The sequence below is a fragment of the Amblyomma maculatum genome, chromosome 5, assembly GCF_055883805.1.
Source record: "Amblyomma maculatum isolate TAMU_Amacu chromosome 5, ASM5588380v1, whole genome shotgun sequence".
NCBI lineage: Eukaryota > Metazoa > Arthropoda > Arachnida > Ixodida > Ixodidae > Amblyomma > Amblyomma maculatum.
This window is the reverse complement of record NC_139348.1, coordinates 116,543,698-116,568,884: the sequence shown is the minus strand read 5'-3', so window position 1 is coordinate 116,568,884 and position 25,187 is coordinate 116,543,698. Positions and strand designations below refer to the sequence as shown.

The 25,187-nt window shown below is 42.9% G+C and overlaps 1 protein-coding gene across 1 annotated transcript in view; it reads right to left on the bottom strand.

Annotated features, from left to right (window-relative positions):
* Positions 1-69: 69 nt before the first annotated feature.
* The window catches only part of LOC146189297 (DNA-dependent protein kinase catalytic subunit-like), a 143,676-nt gene continuing 118,558 nt past the window's right edge, over positions 70-25,187 (bottom strand). The window contains exons 76-93 of the mRNA XM_084604157.1: positions 24,745-24,886; positions 23,664-23,824; positions 22,211-22,333; positions 20,067-20,155; positions 19,885-19,972; positions 19,021-19,176; positions 17,706-17,774; positions 16,540-16,669; positions 14,827-14,894; positions 11,319-11,539; positions 9,417-9,503; positions 8,027-8,161; positions 6,275-6,476; positions 4,130-4,318; positions 3,801-3,843; positions 2,680-2,785; positions 2,113-2,248; positions 70-889 (exon numbers count right to left, since the gene is read on the bottom strand). Coding sequence (XP_084460283.1) covers positions 812-889; positions 2,113-2,248; positions 2,680-2,785; positions 3,801-3,843; positions 4,130-4,318; positions 6,275-6,476; positions 8,027-8,161; positions 9,417-9,503; positions 11,319-11,539; positions 14,827-14,894; positions 16,540-16,669; positions 17,706-17,774; positions 19,021-19,176; positions 19,885-19,972; positions 20,067-20,155; positions 22,211-22,333; positions 23,664-23,824; positions 24,745-24,886 — 2,223 coding nt within the window. The 3' untranslated portion in view covers positions 70-811. The remainder of the gene's footprint in view (positions 890-2,112; positions 2,249-2,679; positions 2,786-3,800; positions 3,844-4,129; positions 4,319-6,274; positions 6,477-8,026; positions 8,162-9,416; positions 9,504-11,318; positions 11,540-14,826; positions 14,895-16,539; positions 16,670-17,705; positions 17,775-19,020; positions 19,177-19,884; positions 19,973-20,066; positions 20,156-22,210; positions 22,334-23,663; positions 23,825-24,744; positions 24,887-25,187) is intronic.

Here is a 25,187-nt window from a genome sequence, read left to right as displayed (position 1 = left end):
ACACACAGTAAGTAAAGATATCAAATTGATGTACCTTAGCTACACAGTGATGAACTAGGATGCATAAATTGTTTGTGCAGCTAATACCCAGAGTAGTTAATGACCATCAATGTGATAGATATACAATTCACTAAATATAGTGCTTTTAGCAGACTGCTAATGGTAACTACGATCCTTTTTTTTTTTTTGGAAGTATTCTTTGATAAAATGAAAAGGAATTGACTAAGTCAACTTTGGTATAAATGATCCTGTTTCTTAGCTGATGTTTAGCATATCTAGATGGTTCTTATAAATGTCATGCGTGATGTTCAGGGTAATTATCAAACCGAAACCAGAACAACAATGGCACTGGTATTTCATTGTACAGTGCATATTTGTACCTTGAATTGAGCAAAAAATAGCAATGTGGACCTTAACATTGCTTTTAGCTACTGGTTCACACTTATCTAGTTACAACATATGGGCAGAATGGGCAAGATAGGCTGCTATCTGATAGCAGCCTATCTTGCAGCCTATCTTGCAGCCTAGCAGCATTGCAAGTGCTGATAGGGTAGCACTTGCAATGCTACCCTATCAGGACCGCATAAGGAGTTGCAGTTTCTATCTTTATTTTCACAAAAGGTAATAAACGCAATAAAAGGCGACACAAACTCAATAGTAGCATAGATGGAATGCATGCTCTCATTTTGCAAGCAGGTAAACTGTAATGTGTCCATGGATTCCCGCACTCAAACAAGTGCACAGATTTCTCTCGTTTTTGGCAGAACACTGAGGTAGAACATGAAACGACCAGCCTAAGGAGCCAGGACTTTTACCGCCATGGCTGCCAGCCAAGCCAGGTCAGTCCTAGGATTGCTGGGTCAGTTGCTTGTTCGATCAAACATTCCACCTGAAGAACATGAAAAGAAGGAAAAACATTACTGGTTCACATTTTCCGTGTTCTCTGTTTACAAAAAAATGTGTAATAAGCTGGGTGGGTGTAGAAATATCTCACTCACATGAACAACCATGCCGGAAACAACCTTTGAAGAAACTACTTTAATATTAGTGTCTGTGCCCAACTGTGGAATTGTAATGAGCATGCGATAAGAACTGAAGGAGGTAGCTGGTTCTTCATGAACAGCAGTTAATCATTCTTCATTCTTCATGTTTAACTTCTTCCGTAATGAGAAAAAAGTAAAACCTCGTTACAAGAGACACTCAAGGGACCCGAAAAACGTCTCTTGTAAGCAAGGTCTCTTGTAACAAAAAGTTCTAAAATCACTGTGTTGATCAGTTTACTGCACATCAGTAGTATATATAAATACATTCACATGCATTAACAGGAAATTGTTCAGGAAAGCTTAAAGAAGTTATTCCTACTGGTATGTATTTTTGTGAGTGCAGAGTGTATTCCTTCCCAAATTCTTCACAAATTCTGGAGGTAAAGCATTTCACTTTGCAAGCCTTCCTGTTGCTCTAATACCTTCGAGGCACTCTTACATGCTCGTCACCCTCAGATGCTTACAGGCTCGTCACCCTCAGATGATTCAGAAGAGAAAGACATCAGAGAATAATTCTAAGCTTTCATTTTGTGATCAAATTTTAACAGTGAGGAGTTAAAAATGCTGGATGTCATTCATGCATTTTGATTTGCTTCGTAGGTAACAGTAATGCGATGCCGTTTTGACTTTCCAATCATGGGGAAGCACTCCTCAGTTCCTGACATACACAATAAAAAGGACACTGATATGGAACAGAATTTAGCTAAGGGAATCTGAAGTGCATCATGTACGAGTTGATACGTTCCAGATGCATTGCATAAGCACACCTGGGTTGTGTCTCTTGTAAATAGTGAATTTACTCCAGGGACCTGAAAAAGTTATCCTTAGTAACCAAGTGTCTCTCATAACCATGTCTCTTGTATGCAATGTTGTTAACATGGTAGACATAGGAAAACCAACCAAACCATTTTCAAATGTATCTTATAACCGAGTGTCTCTTGTAACAGTGTCTTGTAACGAGATTTAACAGGGTACGAATAGAGCCAGTTCAAATAAATCGAAAACAGTATCTGGGGCAATCTGCCAACTAAAGCTCCTTTTTGCAACTATTCAATTTGCAACCACTAACCTGCTGCTGAGGTGTCAGCTTGTCTGCTTCCGAGAATTGTCGCCTGATGACTCCGTGCAACCCGCTGGCTCCCAGGCAGACGCCTTCCATGTTTGCAAAGTTTGGATGGTTTCCCTTTCCCAGCTTCAGTTCGTCGCTGCATATTAGAGGCAGAAGAAAGAGGGGTCCTTGGAACCTGGCTTAACTATTCTGATTCCCAGCCAGTTTTTAGAAATTTTACCTCGTGCAATTGATTAATATAGCTTGTGAAAAGCTCACGATGGCTTTAGACATTTTCACATTAGTGTCGCAGAGGGGATGAGCCCATTTACACCTTAACAGCTCTGCCTTGCAACAACATTTCACCTTACATCCAATTGGTGTAAGACCATTCTGTCCCTCACATATAAAAATCCTGTGGAAGGAAATGGAAAGGAAATGCTTTTTAACACGACCTCAGTACAGTGCACGAGCACCGAAACTACTATAGCTAGTTATAATCATAGCCGCCTCCACGAATGCCTTCTTGACAACCGCTGCAAAGAAAAGAGCCCATTCACTCAAAGGGGCACTCAGTAGGACGCTCACCGGAGAATGTAGCTTGGGTGATGCCCTTCCAACTTTTGCCGAACAATGTCCACTTTCTGCCGCGGATACCAGTTGAGAGCAGTAGTTCTGTCGTCACTCTTGTCACCTGCATTGTTTTTGTTTCATCATGAAGGAAGTCACATCATACACTGGCAGTTTCTTTAGCGAAATGAATGGAACAAAAGAACTTTTAATTGAGTAGCATTTAAACTTATACATACAAAAGCAAATATGCCGGGTGTTTCATCAACAAGCAGTTCAAAAAGTTTCTAAAAACGAAGGAGAAATACTGTCAAAAAACAAGCTCTGTGTCGCAGTGGGCTATAAGTCGCATGATGATCACATTGCTGATCAACCGAAATGCACCAATTAACTATTTAATTAACAGAATGGATAGTAAGTGCCAAGAGGGAGTCCAAAGTTATGGACAAGATGACATAGTTTCTGAAATGCAGAAAAGCTCATATGCTAAAGTAGGTTAAAAAGAAATTTAATCAGTGGGTTTAGTTAATTTACTATCTAATGAGTAGATTTACAGTAAATTACGTTCGCCACAGCTGAGAGTTTGTTAAAGTTATTTTTTTTCTAGTTCGGACTGTGCACATTTTATGAATTTTTGAAAGTGTTCACTGAAACACCCAGTATTAAGCATATAGTACTCTAAGAATCGCAAAAAGCAAAATGCCCATGTACTGTTCAATGTCAGTGCACATTAAAGAACCCCCGGGATGTCAAATTATCCGAAGCCCTCCACTACGACATCCCTCATAGCCTGAGTTGCTTTGGGACATTAAACCATATAAACTATAAACGAAAGCAACTGTAGTGAGCATCGTACAAATCAAAGTACATGAATGTAGCAAGGCTGATGAGTTTCTGACAGAAGGAATCTGATTAGCAGTTCACAGGTCATTTAAAGTAATTTCAAGGCTGCTTAAAGCATGCACAGATGAGTAAGTTCTATTAAACCACCGCCTAACATGGAGGACCAGTAAAATCAAGTCTATCGAGCTCAAAAACTAGCCTTGAATTCTATGCCCTCGAATAACAAAATGGCTCATTTCACCATCTCTACAGAAAAAAAAGACAACTTCACTGAACATGTACTGGAGTCAACTCGCCTTTCTGTTGTTTGTCCAGCTGACTTTGCTTCTTTGCAAACCTCTGGAAAACAGGAAATACACAGAAGGCTAGTCAGGTAATGGGCAGGGCTGCTCGACTGTGAACTACGTAAAACCCCGCCAATGCAACGGGAGCTCTCTGTAGTCCTCAATGACATTCCCAGCATCCCAGCTCCACGAGTCCTCGATACATTCAGCAACTGGAGAGCGCCATTGAACAGGCCTACCAGAGACCAGCCTACATGCTTTTCGCAAGAAGACTGTACATAGCCACAATAATGCAGCAATACGAGACAAAAAAGAAAGAAAAAAACATTGAATTTTTCTACCAGCCAGTCAATAGTTGGTTCCTGCACGAAGACATCCATCATGTCGAGCAGTGACCGGGACCCACTGCGAAGAGCCTGCAGTGTGTAGTGCATGGAACAGGCCATGGTACCCCCCTTGTCAAAGGGTTCCGTCAGAGCCGTGTATTGGGGTGTCAGTCGGAATGGTACAAGCTCTGGAACAGGGAGGAACTGGAAAAAAGATATAGGCACGCAATGGTGAAAGGCAGTAATCACACGCATTACAGGATCCTATGCGGTGCATGCAGGTTATTTGGAAAGTATTCTTGGGGAAATATTACTTCCACTCTAGCATTTTGTTTTCTAACCGGGAAGGAAGCAGGGTAGAGAGACACAGCAGCGACTGGTATAATTGTGTGGCACGAGAATGCGCACTGACAGACGCAGCACAGTCCTGTTCAGGGTCATATTTTTTGGCTTTTAAATGCGAGGCTGGCAAACCTCTGTTCTGGCTTTCCCATTTAGACAGAATGGGCAATCCATGCGACTTTGCTTGAACTGAAGACAAGTGCTTTTCTGCGGAGAGGCTTCAGTGATTAGTACGATCTCGTTACAAGAGACACTTGGTTAAAAGAGACCCATGAAAATGGTTTGGTTGGTTTTCCTATGTTTGCCATGAACATTGCATACAAAAGACATGGTTACGAGAGACACTCTGTTACTAAGGGCAACTTTTGCAGTAAATTCTCCCTAAAGTAAATTCTGCATTATTTAGAAGAGACACAATTAACCCAGGTGCGCTCATGCAAGGCAGCTGACTCAAACGAACTTGTATGTGTGGCAGTTTAGATTTCCTTATCTAAATTCTGTTCCATATCAGTGTCCTGTTTTGTTGCAATATGTCAGGAACCAAGAACAAAACGGGACACTGATATGGAACAGAGAACAAAACAGGACACTGATATGGAACAGAATTTAGATAAGGAAATCTAAACTGCCACACATACAAGCTGGTAAGAATTTTTGGTTACAAGAGACATCTTTTTCGGGTCCCTTGAATGTCTCTTGTAACGAGGTTTGACAATGAGCAGCTCAGTTATATAGCCAACGATTTCTTACATGCATCGAGGTTTCATTGCTCCTAAATCTGAATGAGCACTGACAGCAAGTTTCTGCGTGTCTCCTTTCTCATCCTGCACTATTTCCTGTCACTTTGTGGGAGCTTATGTAACACTATTTTTTTGTAACACTTATGTAACACTATTTTTCATGCCCAGACGAAGACAAGTCCACTTGTCGAAACGTTGGCTCATCTGCGACCTGAGGTGTACCCTATTTACCCTTGTTCGGTTCTTCTTTTTTATACTATTTTTTTCTGCGGATTTTCATTTAAAGCACTACTGGTGTTTCCTCAGAGGCTTGCAATATTTCAGAGGCCACGCTTTAAGACAGTCTATAGAAGAAAATTACAAGGGTTCAACACTGCTGAACCAAATATTGAGCGAAAGCATTAGCTGCGGGTGACCAGCGTTCTTCTTCTCTTTTTCTTCTTCCTCAGCCCACATATAAAGCCCCACTTTAACCAAGCCGTATGAATGTGCCTTAGTGGCCTATAGGGGTAACGTGAATGCCAGGGTGCTAGCAGGCTGATTCTGACATAACCGTCCCATGTGAAACAAGAGACTCAAGTTGGCAGCCCTTGCCAGCCCACATATAAAGCCTCGCTTTAACCAAGCCGTATGAACCAGCCGCGGCTCCGACCGCGCCACGCCGACTGCTTGAGTTGGGAGCCCATCTCTCACCTTTGTGTTACATGGGGTGTGACGTCACGCACTGCGCCAACCGCTTGAGTTGGTAGCCCAGCTCTCACCCTAGTGTCACGTGGGTAAGAAGTGGCTACCGGCCGCGCTACGCTGAAGGCTCGAAACTTAGAGCAGTATTGCTTTCGCAATAATAAACACCAAGCCACCAGTGTTGCACAGATGCAAACCAAGCGTGGAGGTGCAGTGTTGCGTGTGTTGCGTGAGAAATGACCAGGTATGCACAAATTCAGCCCGATGCTACAAGATTAATTTATGAAGCCAGCAGGACAGTGTATACTTAACTTCTAAATGTGCTGCGCTGTAATGACTGCAGTAAAGAAAAAAGTGATATCGCATCTCTTGCTCAGTGACCAAGTTCACCCACCTGTGTAGCGACTCCAAAGGCATAGCCAAAGTCAATGCCAATCTCTAATCCACTTTTGGTGCCGACCAGAAAGTTGCCCAGATGGCGGTCACCAATGCCCAGCACCCACTGGGCAATGCTGAGGGTCGCATGAGAGGAGACGAAGCGAGACCGAAGGGCAAAGAACGCTTCGGGGCAGGAGCTCAGGCCGAGCAGGGCTTTCCTGAAAGTTATGCATGAAGTGAACGAAAAGGGTGGAGCAATACTAGAGATAGAGCATGCATTGCATGTGCACCGAGACCACAGAGACCATTATTTGATAGTCTTTTAAAAAACGTTTTAAAAAAGTTCCGCTTATAAGTTCCACTTATTACCGGAACATATGTGGAACCAGATTAAGAGTATCAGCATGAACATCACTTTAGTAAAAGCCCAGATGGACCTGTACTACGGTGGCCACTTGCAGCACCACTCTGACTACAGAGCAAACATTCGATAACAAATCGTCAGAAACCGCAGTGGGACTGACTGCACTGGTAAGTTATTGTGATCACGTTGCGAGTGTTGCTTCATCTATGTCTTCTCTCTCTTTTTGTTTTTTCACTGTAATCTGCTACTGTGCCGAACTGCTGCAAGAGATGGAAGCTTTGTCAAGTCACATGCACAGCTTTTTTTTTTTTTTTTCAATATTCCTATCACATGTGACTCGAATAAAAGTGAATTGCGGGTATTATTATTTTATTAGGTTTTGAAAAGAAAAATGCAGAAAAATTTACTTATATCACACTACGAAAGACAGTCACTTGCAACATATTAGTGCCATGGATGTTTACCGATCAGGAAATGCCATGCTACCTTCATATCCACCAAAGTGTGTGCCCACCCCACACACACAATCACACACAGCATAGCTTAGGCACTTCCTGCAGCATCTAACACTAGCATGATAGAAATCTTTGGTGCCTTGAAGGTCGAATGAATAAGAGTTTGCTGTACGCCAGCTTTTTTTATCAGCCTGTTTATTCAAGGCATTAAAAAAAGAAAAAGAACAACATGAGCATCACAGCTAAAAACATAATTTATGATCGGCGCATTGTTTGTTTTGGCTCAGAAGAGTAAAATGGAACACCATCATGTGCAGATTGCGAGCAAAATGTGCAAACAGGTAGTGCACATGGCAATGTTTCTGCACCCTCCAGTTGAGACAATCTGCATACAAGTAAACCCCACACAATAACATAGAAGCATCAAAACCATTTTAAAGAACGAGTGGTTCGCAGAGCTTCTTAAATGCCCAGTACAGTACTGGGGAACTGTTATTACCCACACAGCTGCATAGTGCTGCTCTCTATCAATTATTCTACAACTCTTACTCCCAACTCCCATGTCATGCTTTGAGTGAGCGGCTGCTGTCAGGTGTGGACCTGTCACCGGTCAGCCACCTGATCCAGCAAAAGACCCGGCACTTGGATAAAGGTGTTTATTTCTCTCTTCATCAAAACTGGTTACAGAGAGTGCGGTGGGGCATTGGAAGTGCTTCCACTACATGACAAGTTCTAACACTTCAGCAGTGACGGGCCCGCTATGCAGTGCACGCTTTCGACAAAATCGAATTCCAAATTAAAAACATTTCCCCGAGTTTTGTTGCCACTCATGAGAGTTGGGGCTCGCAGCACACAAGCAAAGGATCGAAGCAGCGTGGAATAAGTGCGCTGTCACGAGCGAGCCGGTGCAATTGAGCACATTTCTTTCGAGTGAATTGGACTAACTTACCGCAAAGCCTGCTTGCTTGCCGGCCGCAGGCAACTGTGGTAGCGTGCCGTGGCTGCTTTCTGGCAAGACGGAGTCTGATAGGCCTTCATGTAGTCGTTGGCAGAGTGAAGCTTGTACGTGGCCGGCACGTTTTTTCTAAAAGAGGTTAAGAAGTGTAGGGAGGATAAATGCACTTCATGGCCATTTGTAAGGCATGAAAAGGTTAATTCCTGATACACATAAACTACTAATGATGGGTGCCTAGTGTTAATACGGCATCACTCATCGAGTTGGGAAATCCGGGCATTTAAGGCGAATCAAAACAAGGAAGCAAAGGCCAAGAACAGCAGATGTAGGTAATCAGTCATAACAGGGTACACATGGCGTTTTAATTCAAAGGAGCCAGTTCCAAGGCAGCAGGGAAATTTAAAGGGCTTCCACTTTAACTATTGGTGCATTAGAAGCTAACTTTAACACAGATACAAAGCTGCAAAAAACACACTCTCTACCAGCAGTAAGTGAAAGTGTGTGACATTTTTACAAATTGGGGCTTTTTCCCCATCACATACAATACTGAAAATACAGCTCTTGCTATTGTTGCAAGAAATGCATTTCTAAACACATCCAATGACTAGAGAACTTAGCGGCAGTGCACTGTGAAATTTCGGGACCGCTTATCGCATCTTAAGAGGGCAATGCGACAGCAGTGTGTTTGGATCCATTGTTTGGATCACGAAACAGCGTAGGTTGTGACTTTCACAGATACGCACCCTGTGGACACTCCTCATCTGCCAACATTGCCAAGACAAGCAAACTCACTTTTCCAGTTGCCATTTACAACTTTGGTGGTGACTGCACACCTGTCAACATCCTGCGTGTACTGCGCGAGTCATGCTATAATGCCACTGAAGCCACGCAAGAGATATGTACTGAAGCTAAAGTTATCTGTTGTTGAGTATGCATACTACTGAATACAAAAACTGCACTGCAGGGCACTGTTTTGATGTCAGTGAGAGAGGAATCTGCGTGTAGTGAAAATGGAGCCTTTCAAGGGTAAAAACAGTGTTGCTGCTCTACCTGTGCGCAATTTTTTTGGTGGGCATGAATGTTGGTCCCCCCCCCCTTTCTTTTACTCTCAGTTCATGCCGCTAAGGAGTGTTCTCGCAGGCATGGAGCATTTCGCGATGGTCGCGCAAGCATGTAACAGTCAAGTCGCATTGCGCTAACGGGGTAAATTTGGACGTGTTTTATATATATTGTTACGACGGGCTACAATATACTGTGCAATCTTTTTCATTCAAAGCTTCTAAATATGAGAGATGCGTCTTATACTTTAGAAACTACGGTACTTTCACAGATAATCACATGCCCTAATTGCCGAGCTATACACATAAAGAAAGAAGCTGCTTACATGTCTTCCAGTTCTTCAGTGGTTAAACCTTGCCTGAGAAACTCCTCCAGCACCATCGTATTGTCCAACCACTGAATTATGCCAACCCTGCATTGCAAAGAGAAAAACAAGGGGTGGGATTTGCAGGCTGCTTTGATGGTCTTGCACCGTTGGCCCAAGTTAAATATTTGCTTCCACTATGCACAATTACTGTGGTTTTTCATCCCTTGAAATTTGATAAGCAGTGAAATAAGACATGTTACACCTTTAAATCTGGTTTCAAAATGACGGCAGATTCCGAGAGCTCATTAAGAACTTTATTAGAATGAATTCTTGTTTGCCACGGCACTTCCAGCATGAAACCCAGCATGGCAATTTTTGACAGCAACCATGGTTACATGCTTAGTTGTGGAAAGCTAATGCGGCAAATATTGACGTTTCATTGATATTCGACTGATGTGAGCATAGATAATGCAGTAAAACCCCGTTATTTTTAGCTAGCGAAGTACTGGAAGTAGTAGGCGATTATGTCTACTTAGGACAGGTAGTAACCGCAGATCCGGACCATGAAAAGGAAATAACAAGAAGAATAAGATTGGGATGGAGCGCATTTGGCAAGCACTCACAGATTATGACTAGCAGCTTACCGGTACCGCTCAAGAGGAAAGTATACAACAGTTGCATCTTACCTGTACTCACCTATGGCGCTGAAACGTGGAGGCTAACCAAGAGAGTTCTACTTAAGTTGAGGAAAACCCAGAGGGCTATGGAATGCAAAATGGTAGGGGTAACATTAAGAGATAGGAAGCTTGCAGAGTGGGTCAGAGAAATAACTCAAGTTACTGACATTCTAGTGGAAATTAAGAAGAAGAAATGGGCATGGGCGGGACATGTAGTGCGAAGAGAGGATAACCGATGGTCGCTTAGGGTAACAAACTGGATTCCAAGGGAAGGAAAGCGTAGCAGGGGGCGGCAGAAAGTTAGGTGGGCGGATGAGATTAAGAAGTTCGCAGGGGTCAAGTGGATGCAGCTAGCACAGAACTGGGTTAAGTGGAGAAATATGGGAGAGGCCTTCGCCCTGCAGTGAGTACAGTCAGGCTGATGATGATGATTTTTCCAGTGCATGCAGTTTCGGGGTTCACATCCTCAAAAGTGCAGGCAATAAAACTGCCCCACGGTGTTGCATTATTTCCCTTCCGGTTAATACGTACCTGGCTGCTACATGCTAAATTTCGACGAAATTTGTGTGCTCACCAGAACACATTATCAAACATACCAGCGAGCCAAACACCAGCACCCACCCCCTTCCACCCAAAAAGAACAGCACGTCACAGATTTCGGTTATTTTCTCGACTGTCATCGGCACACAAGATGTGTTGCGAAGTCTCTTCTGCGCTAAAAAAATGTGGGCTGAATTTTGCCTATAGAATCGGAAGGAATCCCAACAACAGTCACAAGGTCTATTAAAAGAAAAAAAAAAAAGAAAGTTGAATTTTAATGTAGTTAAGCTGAGTAAGATGTGTCAAAGCTTTAGCGCACAGACGGAAGTCAATGAAGACGACGACGTGCAGTGTGCAGTGCGAGAGAGTGTTGGCGCATGCATGCAGAGCAATCAGTTGAGGCGAAAGCTACGAGGTTCAAGGCTTGCTTCCCATGAAGAGTTCTTGGGTTCAAATCCACTCCGGTTCTATAGTTTTCATTCCAGAATGCCGTTTGGCTGAAACATTGTTAGTTCAAATCCCCATCACAAACTAGCCTCTAACTAAACTTGCAGATGGTTTCTGACAATGGCTGGAGTGACAATTGCTATGGCAACCATCAAGGCATCTCACACAAGCTTGGAGGCATGGCTCGATGAGTGTTTTTGCAATAAAAGCACCCCGTTACTCCAACAACCACCACTCACTCCCCAGGTCATCATACCTGGGTGTAAGTGGGACCACCTTGTATGTGACGAGCTGCAAGTGCTTGCTCCGGCAAACGGGGTCCTTGCGGAGTAGGTCATTCATGACTTCAAAGATCTGCTCAATGCGGTCGTCCTGCCGCAGGTCCTCGCCGGTCTTCACGAGGAACCGGTACTCTTTCTCGTCATCTCCACGGATGGTGATGCGGCAAGGGCGCTGGAGTGACTGCAGCACCCGAATCTGGAAAGGGAGGGGAGCACAGGTGTGCAAAAATGTAACTGGCTCTGGAAAACGTTTCTCAGTGGCACACTCTTAATCTGGTTCCACATATGCATTAAAAAAGTTCCCAGATATAAGTGGAACTTTCACTTATAACTGGAACTTTTTTGATACGTATGTGGAACCAGATTAAGAGTGCAGATAATGCAGGCAGTTTGCAACATGGACACCACAAAGAGAGGCATGAATTGAACAGAAAAATGGAGAGAGAAACATCACACAATTTCAGGCTGATGGGGGGGGGGGGGGGGGGGCAATGTTCCCTACCTTCAACTGCTCCAATGCTTTTAAGCAGCAGTGGCATTCTACTGCTGATGCCACACTTAGGCGGAATTGAAATGTAGAAACAAACTTGTACAACTTATACTGAATCCCAAATGCTCTAACCTAATATGACGAAGTTAAAAACAAAGTCCATCACTGTTCACGTGTGTATGTGCAATGCGTAGAATGCATTAGTCAGAAATCTCGACCCTTGGTAAGTAAGTGCCTGTGGTTTTCAACACTTTGCACAATGAAAAAGTCAAAGCAAACATTAGGAAATGAAAATTCACAGAAGAACATTTTTATGAGTATATTTTACTTATTTACCCAATTAACGAACCAATCCCCTTGATTTGCTGCTAAGAATTGACTTTAAAAAATTCATAGGGGTTTAACCCTGGTAACATCCAGGACCAAGTGATAGCTATACGACTACCTATATATATTTGTGGATTCTACACGTCCAACCTTTTTGAACGATATACGACTTAATGCTTTAAAGTTCAATGTTGAATTGTAATTAACTAATTAATCATAATTAATCACCTACAAATAGCCAAGCGCAATCTTAATGGACATAACCTATGCTATACAACTGGACGCTGTAGCATAAAGTTAAATTCTGAATTACAATAAACTAATTAACCATAAATAATTTTGCCATGTATTTAGTAAAGCGGTCCGTTAGTCAAGTGGCCATAAAACGGTCAGTAAGCCTGCATTAAATTCATTAGGCCTGCACAAGCCTTGTGTTTAGCAAGTTCACTTTATCACTCTGCCATAGGAGTGGGTGACTTCGATTGGCAGAAATGTGCTGGAATGCATGACAGCCGCAACACTTTATGAAATGAAAATGTTAAAAACTGGAGTCAAGATCGCGGCTCACCACGCACTTTTGTTGACGACTGATTGATAGATAAATTTACAGAAGAGAGATGACGCATGTACATATAAAATTTCAACACCTGGAAAAAAATCTGAGCTTTTTTTCCCATGTAAAAAAAAAAAAGTGGGTTCATTTTCCGAGTATATATGGTATTCTATGTGCTATTTCCGCAGTAACGAGAACATGCAAGCATCAGCTGCTAATAAAAACATGAAAGGACAAGCTAACAAGCCAAAGCTTAGTGCAAAGCAAAGCTTGAAAGAATATGACATCATCATCATCATCATCATCAGCCTGATTATACCCACTGCAGGGTGAAGGCCTCTTTCGGGATTCCTATTCCAGGGCCTATTTTCGGGATTCAAGTGCCGCGTCCCCCCTTAACCTGGTTCTGTGCTAGCTGCATCCACTTGATCCCTGTGAACTCCTTAATCTCATCTGCCCACCTAACTTTCCGCCGTCCCCTGCTACGCTTTCCTTCCCTTGGAATCCAGTTTGTTACCCTCAGCGACCATCGGTTATCCTCTCTTCACACTACATGTCCTGCCCATGTCCATTTCTTCTTCTTAATTTTCACTAGAATGTCGGTAACTTGAGTTATTTCTCTGACCCACTCTGCACGCTTTCTATCTCTTAATGTTACCCCTACCATTTTTCGTTCCATAGCCCTCTGGGTTGTCCTCAACTTAAGTAGAACTCTCTTGGTTAGCCTCCACGTTTCAGCCCCATAGGTGAGTACAGGCAAGTTGTATACTTTCCTCTTGAGCGATGCCGGTAAGCTGCTAGTCATAATCTGCGAGTGCTTGCCAAATGCGCTCCATCCCAATCTTATTCTCCTTGTTATTTCCTTTTCATGGTCCGGATCTGCGGTTACTACCTGTACTAAGTAGACATATTCGCCTACTACTTCCAGTATTTCGCTACCTAATGTAAACTGCTGTTCCTTCCCGGGGCTGTTGAACATTACCTTATTCTTCTGCATATTGATTTTCAAGCCTACCTTTCTACTTTTCCTGTCTAGGTCATCAATCATTATTTGCAGTTCATCCCCCGAGTTGCTTAGCAAGGCAATGTCATCAGCAAATCGCAGATTACTGAGGTATTCTCCATCTACCCTTATCCCTAACTGCTCCCATTCCAAGTCTCTGAATACTTCCTCTAAACAAGCTGTGAATAGTACTGGGGAGATTGTGTCTCCTTGCCTAACACCTTTCTTTATGGGAATTTTGTTACTTTCTTTATGCAGAACTATAGTTGCTGTGCAGCCAATATATATATCTTCCAGCACTTTCACGTACGGCTCGTCTACCCCCTGATTTCGCAATGCCTGCATCACCGCCGAGGTTTCAACTGAGTCAAATGCTTTTTCGTAATCAATGAATGCTATGTATAAGAGCTGGTTATATTCTGAGCATTTTTCTGTCACCTGATTGATGGTATGGATATGATCGATAGTAGAGTACTGTTTCCGAAACCCTGCTTGATCCTTTGCTTGATTGCAGCCTAAGGTTGTCCTGATTCTATTAGCGATTACCTTAGTAAATACCTTATACGTAAAGACAGTAAGCTGATTGGTCTGTAATTTTTAAGGTCCTTAGAGTCCCCTTTCTTGTGAATGAGGATAATGTTTGCATTCTTCCATGGTTCCGGTACCGTCGATGACACCAGGCACTGCGTATACAGGGTGGCCAGTTTTTCTAGCACGATATCCCCCCCCCCCCCCCCCCCGTCTTTCAGCAAATCTGTAGTTATCTGATCATCTCCAGCTGATTTCCCCCTTTTCACAGAAAGAATATGACAGCCTCTTCACAAATTAAAAACTACACCCCATGAAGCACAAATATTGGCATCTTACAGGCTGCAGAAGCTTATCAAGAAGTGTGAGAAGCCATCAATTCCGCAAGCCACATGTTTTTTAACATTTAAGTTGTAGTTATAAAGGCTACCACAAAAAGGCACCAATGATGCTAGTGACCCCTCTCCACCACTGAAGCAGTTATCTTGCACCCTGCACAAGATGGAGTGCGCTCGCACTAAGCCCACTGTCTTTCATCATGACATTGGCATGCCACCAGAAATAAAATGACAGGAGTCTTACACTTTCGTCAAACCCGAAGATCTTGATGTGGTACTCTGGCATGGGCCTCCCTTTGCCTGTGTACTGGCCTGGAAAACAGGTATGAAAACATTTCATTTCAACCACGCAGTGTGAAGCATGCTTGTGAACAGCTGGGAGCAAATGACAGCCATTATATCGCAGCCATTCCGAACAATAAAAAAAGGTACTGCACAGGTGACCATGAAATAAGCACCTCCAGTTTACTGATGACAGAGTTTTTAAAGACTTCAGCGAGCAGGGCAAAGACATTTGTCATCTACAAACCGACATTGCAGACCAGACCGTGGGCTGACAGCCACGACAATAGCAGCGCGAAGACGTGCCCAGCCAAAAATGAATACTAAGTCCCACAGTTCATATTTAAGAAAATCAATATACAGGATCCCCACAAGGAAGTGTGTAAATTGAGTGAAATAAGAACTCGAGTTTATGTACAAAACACACCATTCAGTAGGGGCAGTGTCCAGTGAAACAGACAGATGAACAATAGGTTGCAAGCAGGCACAACAAATTCGACTCCAAGTAACTCTACGAGAGAATATTGTCATGCAAGTCCTGCAAAATGTGCTCTCATTAGACTGATAAGCCTGATACGCACAGAGATGGTAAACACATTTTGGTATTATACAGCATTCCCCGCTATGGTGGCTCAATACCTTCGGAGTTTGGAAACGGATTCCAAAGTGATAGGTTTCGATCCTGAACGTGATGGCCACATTTTGATGGAAGCAAAATTCAAAAGCGCCCATGTTCTGTGCGATGTCAGCACACACAAGAACAACCCTTGTAATCTAAATCACGGTCTGGAGCAATCCACCATAGTGTCCCCATAGTCTAGGCCGTCTTTTTGGGATACTAAATGCAACGATTCGAATTCTTGCATGCACATTTTGATAAGCATAATGATAAAACAATTACTATTCACTAGAAATTCACCTGCAAGCAGGGCAAAGAAATTTCGTACCCTCTTTTTTCATATTTTTTTTTTTTTCATCTTTGTCTACTTCTTCGTCATCAACTGTGGCAGAGGGATCGTTCTATGCTGACATGCTTTATGACTTTCACTCACAAAAAAATACGAAATTGTTTAGCACCCTTTGAAACTATGCATATTTTCCTTTTCATATACAAAAAAACAGACCGTCAGCTTACAGTGAGCGCACTGTTTCTTGACATATGAGTCAAGTCTTTTAGCTCTGCTCTGATAGAGTTAATGAAATGACTGAAACAAGCTCAGTACCGTTAACAGTACTGCAGTTTTCTAGTAGACAATTTGCCAAATTTTGACAATTTTCTTGCACAAACTGTCATGAATTTGCATCCATAAGGCCTCTGCATAGAACAACTCGCTACTTGTGTGTAAAACAAACATATGGCTCCAAATGCAGCCCTCTTTTTTTTTTCTTTTTAGCAAAAATGTGACTCAATTTCTCATACTGTCAACAATGAATGGGGTAGGGACAGCAAAATCAATGCACTCTTTATGTCTAGGTGAAAACAAGACAATTTTAACCAACGTCACGATAGGAATGGCAGGAATGACAAAAGCTCCTAATAGCCCGCACAATTTGGAGACCGAAAAGTACATCTGAATCAGTAATTACAAGTTCAGCTGAAAGAACCTCATAGCAGTTGAACTTGCAAGTTGTTTGACTTATTCTTTTTTTTTTCTTTTTACCCTCAGACACTGACCAGGGATCTCCAAACTGTGCTCTTGGTTCACCGAGCTAAAACTGCTGAGCCAAGGAGAGATGTCCTTGAGAACCTTGGGAGGATCAGGCTTGTAGTTCTGCATGATCTTTGTGTACAACTCTTGGAATTTCTGCGAGGACAAAAAGAAAAAGGCAGTGAAAACGATAGCAATCCATTAAGAAAAGACATACAAAGTTACACGTTAGCAACCGTGCAAAAATTATTTCCGTCGTGCACTGTGCAAAATGTGGAAGCGAAAACAAAATGGTTCAACATAAATGTGTTCAGTGGACTCTTGTCGATACAATTCTCACGGGAACTGAACAATAAAACGCATTATCCAAAAACGGTAACATCCAAAGCAGACCTGAAAAGATAGCGAATGAAACATATTTCGCGCAGAACTTACCCTTACAACCACTCTTTGAATAACCAATGACTCTGCGTGGGACTTTTCGTTTCCCAGTGTCCAGGAACAAGTTTTTCTGAAACTCGATCCTAGAAACAAGCCGTGGTTTCACCGCTTAGCTCCACGCCTTCGACAAAGCTGCAGAGAGCGCCTTTGCCTTGGCTCTCTGCCAGCTTTGCTGAGACCCGTCATCCCAGCGGTAGACCTCACCAAAAGGTACACACGGGGAGATAGCAAGCTGCCAAAGCCAAAGCTGTGGACTGCGACTGTGAGGGCACAAAACTAAAAGAGCTGGTACGAAAAAAGAAGGAAAAAAAAAGGAACTTCTCAATGACAAAAGAGGGAGGCGGGTTAATTATGCGAGCAAATAGTATTGAAACATCAGCCACGAGTGTTACTTTTACTGCAGCTACTATCACCCCTCCGCTAATAACACTTTTTGCTACACCTCTAGGAAGAAAATTTGAAAGCATTCATTTGAAAGCTTCTCTGTTTTCGTTAAATTTAGAAGGAAATTTGCAGAAAAGAGGGGGAGGGGGTTAGGGGGAAGTCTAGTAAGAACTCGCAGAACCCAACAAAGCAGTCCACGGGATCCCTGAGTTTTGCAGAACCCAGCTTGAGAATCGCTGTTCTAGAATGCAAGCAGTACGTGATTGCATACAGCATTGCAGCCCGCCCATCCCCTCTGCGATTTCAACCCACAAGGAAAAGAGTCACTGGTGTCACGCTGAAACAGCAAGAAATTTGGAAAGCTTACCTTTTGTGTCATGGTAGCTAGCTTCTCTCCTTGGGTGCCGAAAGCTTCAAAAATTTTCTCTTTCATTTTCTGAATAAAAGAAGACAAAAGAGGCAAGACAAAAAAGAGGTCAGGCCCTTCACCCTCTGTGAAGCAAATCATGCGTAGTCTTGGATCACATTAAGGTGCGCACTTAATACAATTAAATTAAAAAGCTCATGTTCCTTGTATAGATTGAATTAATGGAAGTACTAAACCAAGGAAATATTTTTATCTAACCACAGTGGAGCATAAGATAGCAAATGAATAAGCAGTTAAGTGCCACCATCTTTGGCTCGGTCGAAAACAGGCATTTCAGGTAGGTTCTATGTGCAGGAGCAAACACACTAAAATACATGTTTGGGGGTCACATTATTAAAATTAGTTTCCTCAATGGTAGCCCCTAGCAACTGGTAGAGTTTGTGCAGGAGTCAATGACTTAACATCTACTCTTGTGCTTGGCTAGCTGTGCTTGCCTGTCACATATCATACTGGTTTGGGTTTCAACTTCAGTGGCACTAGAGACTTGGCTATCAACGTTCCTCGAAAAGTAGTACAAATTGGTGCGCGGTTAAAGCAGATGCAAATGAAAGCCACCGACGACCAAGAATGGTAAGAAGACCTTTCTTTAGGTGGTAGTACAGATAAATTTACTGCGGAGAGACCGTAGAATCATATTTAACCGCTTCAGGCTCTACTCATAGCCCATCAGCAGAAAATGAGTTTGTTGGCTGTGGATGTCATGGAAGTGCTGCCGAGATTGTGCAGATAATTTTTAATGCCTCTTTTACACCCCACTTAAATTGTGGAGCTGATTTCTTCACAGCTGCTTCGTTTATTTTCACTCCATTTGTTTTGTTGCCCTTCGTGAACCACATCAAATTCAATGTTGTACAATCATATTTTTTGAGGCCAGTGAATTGCGATTTCTTGGCATAATATTTTGTTTGCAATCTACACATACTTTTGGGGACTGTACCACACACAAAGAAAAAAAAAAGGCAAAGAAAAATTTTTGTGCCAAGCAAAGAAAATATATGATTGTGAAGACACGCAACACTCATTCAAAAATCCATGAAATGTTCAAGTAGTTTCTTTCACATTTTGTCTAAGCTGCAGGCTTCTCACGAGGAGTAGAACAGGAAAAAGTTTGTGAAAACCGAAAAAGTTGTGCTTCGATTTTGAGTGCTTAGTGGCCATGCAAAACGGTTTCACAAAATTCCATCATAAAAAAAAAAGGAAAGTCTGTAACGAAAGGCGCATCCCCTGTTAACTGAATCTATACGGTGAAGCGTGCCTCAGAAAAGCGCTGATGGACACGGCTCCACGAGGACCGGCTGGCCGAGTCACGACTGCACACCAGCAGCTCGGAGACAATCTTCTTGAAGAGCTCCTTGAGGGACGCCGCGCCTTGCTTTTCGTTCAGGGCATCTTTAACCGACTCGCACCAACCCTGCATCCAAGAAACAGAACAAAACAAACCCAATCACTTTGGGTGCCATACTATCAGATTTCCACAAATATGAGCACCCTTTCAAGAAAGGTAAAATGCACCATGAATGTAAGTGCACATGCTAACGAACCCTGGACAGCCAAAATTATTCCAATTATTCCAAAGCCTTCCACTACAGCAACCTATGTCTCTCTCTCTCTCCTTTTGTTTCTCCCTTCACCCTTTCCATCACAGAACAGCTGAGGTGCACGTTGAGAATGTGCAACAGCTCTCATACTTTTCCTTTCCTCGAAGCCATCAGTATATTCTTATACTGGACTCTCCTTGCATCACAATCACTCAATACGAACCTCTGAAATATTCGGACTGACACTTTTGTCCTGTCTGCATGCCTGAAATAAGCCTTCAGTCTCTATCGAATTTAAATTATCAAGCGTCAAATGCAGTTGAAAAGAACATGCAAACCAATGTACACTAGAGAAATGGCTGAATTGAATCACAGTGACTGAGTCCACAGTGGAAGTTCAGTCGGGGGATCCACAAAGCACACTAACGAACCCTGGGGCCTCACAGAACCCATTTTAAGAACAACCATTCTATATGGCTGCATGCTATTTATGAACAATAAATCATAGAAAAGCAAGAAATGCATATTGGAGTTCTTAACCACGAAAAAATCTATGCTCTTCGACATTTTCTTTTGCCCACCTTGAAAACAATCTCTGGAAACTGCAGCTGTTCAAGGGCTCTGATGAATTCGTTGACAAGTGGAATTCTGTCCATGGTTTGCTGCAGGCTAGCAAAGGGATAAAAAAAAAATCAGCAAATGAGCCAGCATTAAAGATTCCTTGCCTCAACTTTCAAGGGCGGTGAGGAAAAAGAAAACTCACCGGCCCACAAAGTCCCGGCAGGCCTTCTTGGTCTTGGGGCACTCAAACGTGTAGGCACTAGAACTCATTCGAAATGGGTAAACTAGGGCCTAGGGAGACAAAAAATGTGCAAGCAAACAAATGAGATGGGCCCACAATACGTACCTGCCGTAAGTCCTATGACAACCTTCAATTCTGACATGTTCCACACGCGTAGTAAAACCTCGATAGTTTTAACTCAGTTAGTTTGAAAACAAGCGATTATAAGGATTCCAGCAGTGCCATACTTTCCAATGTCAATCTGACCAATGTGCCATGGCTACAAGACTAGGTTACCGACATCTAGGTTATTTCAAGTACTGTCTATTAGTACATGCAACCTTTCTCACAAACACGACCATCTGAAATTCGGGCAATCGATTTACAGAGTGTAAGGCAGCTTTGGATGATCGGTAGGCAGTGCAATGTAAACACAAATTGGGCCGAATAGAAGTACAAAGCAGCTGATATCACCTTTTTTTTATTCCTTACAGTAAAGTACTGAAATCACGGTAAGATGTAAAAACGGTAATTCTCCCTTCTTTTTTCTTTTTTGTACTGTCAAAGAATTAAGAAGTAAAACACAGCCTCTTAGTGATTACGCTCCTTTTCAAAACAGGAGTTCCCAGCAATAGCAACATGTGCCACTGACATTTACTTTGAAAAAGAACCCTTGCCGTGAGAGAATTATTACTCCTTTGAGTACCTTAAATACCTCTCCCATACATAAAAGTAAAGCAGTTACTCTTTCCTGAGGAGTATATGAACTGCCTATTCAGGATTGTGCTAAGAGACCAGCCATTTACTCCTATCCGGGCGGATTTCTGTTCACAACGTACGAGCCACGTGCCGGTGCCTATTCGTAACAGGACACATGACGCTCCATGTGTCAAAAAGAATAGTTTGTAACAAAATTGGCTGAACTGCAGGAAGTTTAAATTTCGCATTGTTTGCCCGGCTCATTCACACTCATGGTTGCTCCCTTAGATGAGCAGTAGGCAGCACGATGGCATCTTCCAAGAGGCACGCAACCACCAAAATAATAAAATACACAGCTGTACAGGTTTGTTGCAAGCCATTTGGGCTCGCAGCAAAAAAAGCCCCTGAATTCGAGAACACTTCCTGGGCACAACACACCACGCACGTGCACGCGGTACTAGACGCAAACAGGCGTGAGCACAGAGCAGGATGACCGGCAGCTCATAAGTTGCTATCCCACCTCTGAGCTGGAAGCAGCCCACTGGTCTTGGAACAGCCAGAAGACTGTGTCGCTTCCGTGAATGCCGGGGCAAATGTGAGCTGCTCTTTTACTCACAGTGCATAAAATTCTTCTACCAAGCGCCTCGGCGCGAGAAGGGAAGTAAAACAGCCCCAGCACATGAAGGTTCACGACACTATTCGACACTTTGTGCGGAGTGGCGTTGCCCGTGAAAACGTGGAGAGCGTACAATTCGCGAGGCGACCGCGAAATGTAGCGTAAATAAATATTTATGCTGGTCTTTCGTCACTCGCATTATGCATGGATGAAAACTTTTTCTTTTTACATTTTTGCTACCCTGAAATTACACCTCGTAGTATATGTGGGTTTTTATGCTAACCCAAAACATCCAGGCTTGATTGTATACACATGAATACCAAAGCACTGGTAACAAAGTGAAAATATTCGGCACCACATTACCGTAAGCTCATGAATTGAAAATTTGAAGGACTGTTCAAAAGTGATAAAAGCTCACTTTGCTAAAGGCATGAAAAATAAGCTACACCACTGCTGAATATTACTGTGGATCACTCTTGGATGCTTAGGTTGGGTGGCTTTTTCATAAAAACATATCCCCAAGCCTAGCTGTACTAGCAAGAGCATTCATCAGCCCTTAAAAGGGACAAGAAGAAGAAAAGTAAACAATAAGAGAACAAAGTGCCAGTTTTTTTTATCAAATTAAAATAATTGCACAGAAGAACATTGCAGTGAATTTTCTCGGAGATACAGCACCGTTTGAGAATGAGTGTATTAAATAGTAGGGCCACAACTATGACTACAAGAAACATCTATGCGGCTCACTGCTGACAGTCAAGGCTAGGCAATCACTGCGTGAAAAAGACGGATCCATGACTAGCTCCAAACTTACATTGGGGTACTGGCGAGCCACGCTATCAACAATGTTGAAAAGGAACGGCCCCACTTGCTTGTCGAGGAGCGCCAGAATTTGGTTGATCCAGCGAAGAAACATCCAGCATGGCACCTTTGAACACTGAAAAAAGAAAAAAGGATATTACAAACATTTAACTCTTCATTAAGGCCGCTTTTTAATACATGATGCACGCCAACCAAATTAAGCTTAATTAAGTTTAACTATTGTTACAGCACAACAAAAAAGACAAACAAGACACACTGTTGAGCCCCACAGCAGTGTTTGCAAGTCAAAGAATGTGTCAGGCAAAAGTCACCCCAAAACTGAATGCACCGCATGCTGTTTGCGTACATGTGACAAAAATATGTGTGTTACACTATGATTTCCAGAATTCAGGCTCACAGCATACTAGAAATCTGACCCATTTGTGTGGAGTTCAAAGTCCTGGAAGCCTTTTCAACAATCGTGATGAAAAACCGCTGTCTGTCAGAACACACCAGAAGTTCGAACCAAGTGAGATGGTATCGATAAGAGTCCACTGAATTAAGAGCCAGCTGCTTGCCTAAATAAAGTAACATTGTGGCAATGCTGACGAGTTCAATAATCAAGAAATGAAAGACCATAATCCATATCCACACCACTTCAATAAAATACCACACTGCACGTTAACATCCCTAATTCGCAGAACTTGCTAGCAATTAAGTAAAGTAAAAAAAAAAAGTCGACTTCAAATATAAGCTGAATCCCTGCCAGACTCTCCTGCCACACTGTTAATTAGTAGTTCTTCTCATCTGAAATCATGCATAAGAAGGCCAACAGCTGGAGTCAAATGGTAATTAAAGGCAACAAAACAGTTTCCGATCCTGCATTCCACATTTGCGTGCAGCCCGGCTGACTTTCAACCAATAAGACTGGCAACAGTTCTGCAGCATTAGAGTCCCATGCGAAGCTCACTCTACAAGTTACTAGAAGTTTACTCATGCTTCTGCCACTTAGTAGGGGATAAAGAACATGCATATTTGAAGTTTCACTAGCGAAACTGATTTGCACACTTTTTTTCATACTTTCCACGTGTATCCCGCTAGTAACAGGAGCCAGCATAGGACACTTAATACCCACAGTTCAACCGAGGCTACCTTAGACCTCGCAAATGATTAAGATCTGTGTATGTATCCTCCCAATTTCAGGCGGCTGTTTTTCCTAAAGGAATATACGGCAACATACAGTGCCACACTAGATAGACACCACCAATATTTCCGTTTAATATCTTCCACATAACAGTTTTCTGAAGAAAAACTAAAGGCAGTGTAGTTTACTTTTTTTCTTTTTCACAGGAAGTCATCGTAGAAAGGAAGAGTAAGAAAGAGCTAGGCCAAACTGACTGAGTAGGACTTTTGAAGACCCCACAATACGAGTCTGTAAGCAAAAGCGCTTGCAAGTCGTCACTTGCCTGCTCAGTGAAGGCCTTCCTGCAGGATGGATAAGTCTGAAGCAACTGCAGAAGTCGAGGAAACATGTCCTGCGCCTGGCTGTTCCCCAGTCTCATGGCGGTGAGCACAGCGTCCACCAGAAGCTGTGGGCACTCATCATGTCGACTCAAGCTGGGCTTACCTGCGGCATGCAACACTCTTAGTGAGAGTAGAGATCAGCTGATGACCCTCACCTTGTTGGGAGTGGTGTCCTATATTAACAGTTTCAATTTGGCAAGCATTTTTTTGCAGGAAAGCGCGGATTTTGCCAATTTCTGGATCCCAATTTCCGTCCATCTACTGAGTGTTACAACTTGCTATGGGTGACCATGAATGCCATGGCCATGGTCAAGGCCAAAGCTAATTAGGCATAATTACCATTATTTAGGCCTAACCGAGCACTGGTTAAAAAGTGAGGCCTGAATACTGTGTCTGAGCACACATCTTCCTAAGTGTAATCGAGCGTGTTACGCCCAATAGGCCTAGCTGAGCCTGAAACGTTTTATGTGCTATTGTTTTACAAGCTATCTATGGCTAAAGCCCTGTCACCTTTTTCATTCATGACGTGAATTATGCCCATTTCGTTCAGTCGTCAGGATGTTTTCCTGCTTCACAAATCAGTAATTTGAATCGACATTCTGGGTTCCAGTCATCGATCAGGAACAACTTGCTCTGGAGCAGACTGCCCAACCTTGCTTAGATTTAAGTGAATACGGTAACTTCTCTTACTTACGTCGAGAACTGAGGCTACACTTTTGGCAAATTTATTGATGCCCACAATAACCAATGAAGATGCCGAGTTGGGTACGCATTTAACGCACCCTAAAAAGAGCTGGCAGCATAGTATTACAGGTGCCATAAAACCTAGCGTGAAGCTAGAATTTGAACAGAACAAAGACCATGTACTATGCGGATCGACTAACTGGTCATGTCTGACAAATCATGAAATCGCAATTGCGCTTTACGTGTGGCTAGCTCCCATCCAATACTCTGCACAGGGAGAATCCCTTCATGCATTGAACTCCATTCCCTGCAACAAGCACGACACAGACAAAAACGTACCACTGTCATCTGTTTGCAGGATTCTGCTGCAGAAAACAGCCAAGCTTAGGTGTGCATCGGCTCTCAGCTCTGCTGGTGCCTCGTCTACGGTAGTGGCAGCCAGGTGCTGGTGCAAAGCTTCATCACAGACTGACTGTGCTGTCTGCAACAAGAAAAAAATTTCCACAGGACCGTTACCACCGCGTAAAGCGACATTCAGCGTTAGCTGGTGAGGTACTATTTACGCATTCTTGCTGCGACTGTTGCACCATGTATCTGTGGTTCTGGGTCCCCGCATGTGCGCCGTGTTCCCTATGACAATGCTCCACCTTGGCATTTGTATAGTAATGCTCCGAGAGTGGTGGCTTCATTGTTCCTAAAGTGTTGCCATTCAGGGTCCTCAATAATAAATTTCAAAGCACGGAGTAGTTATAAGACGCACTCCTCCACCAATTATGTGTAGA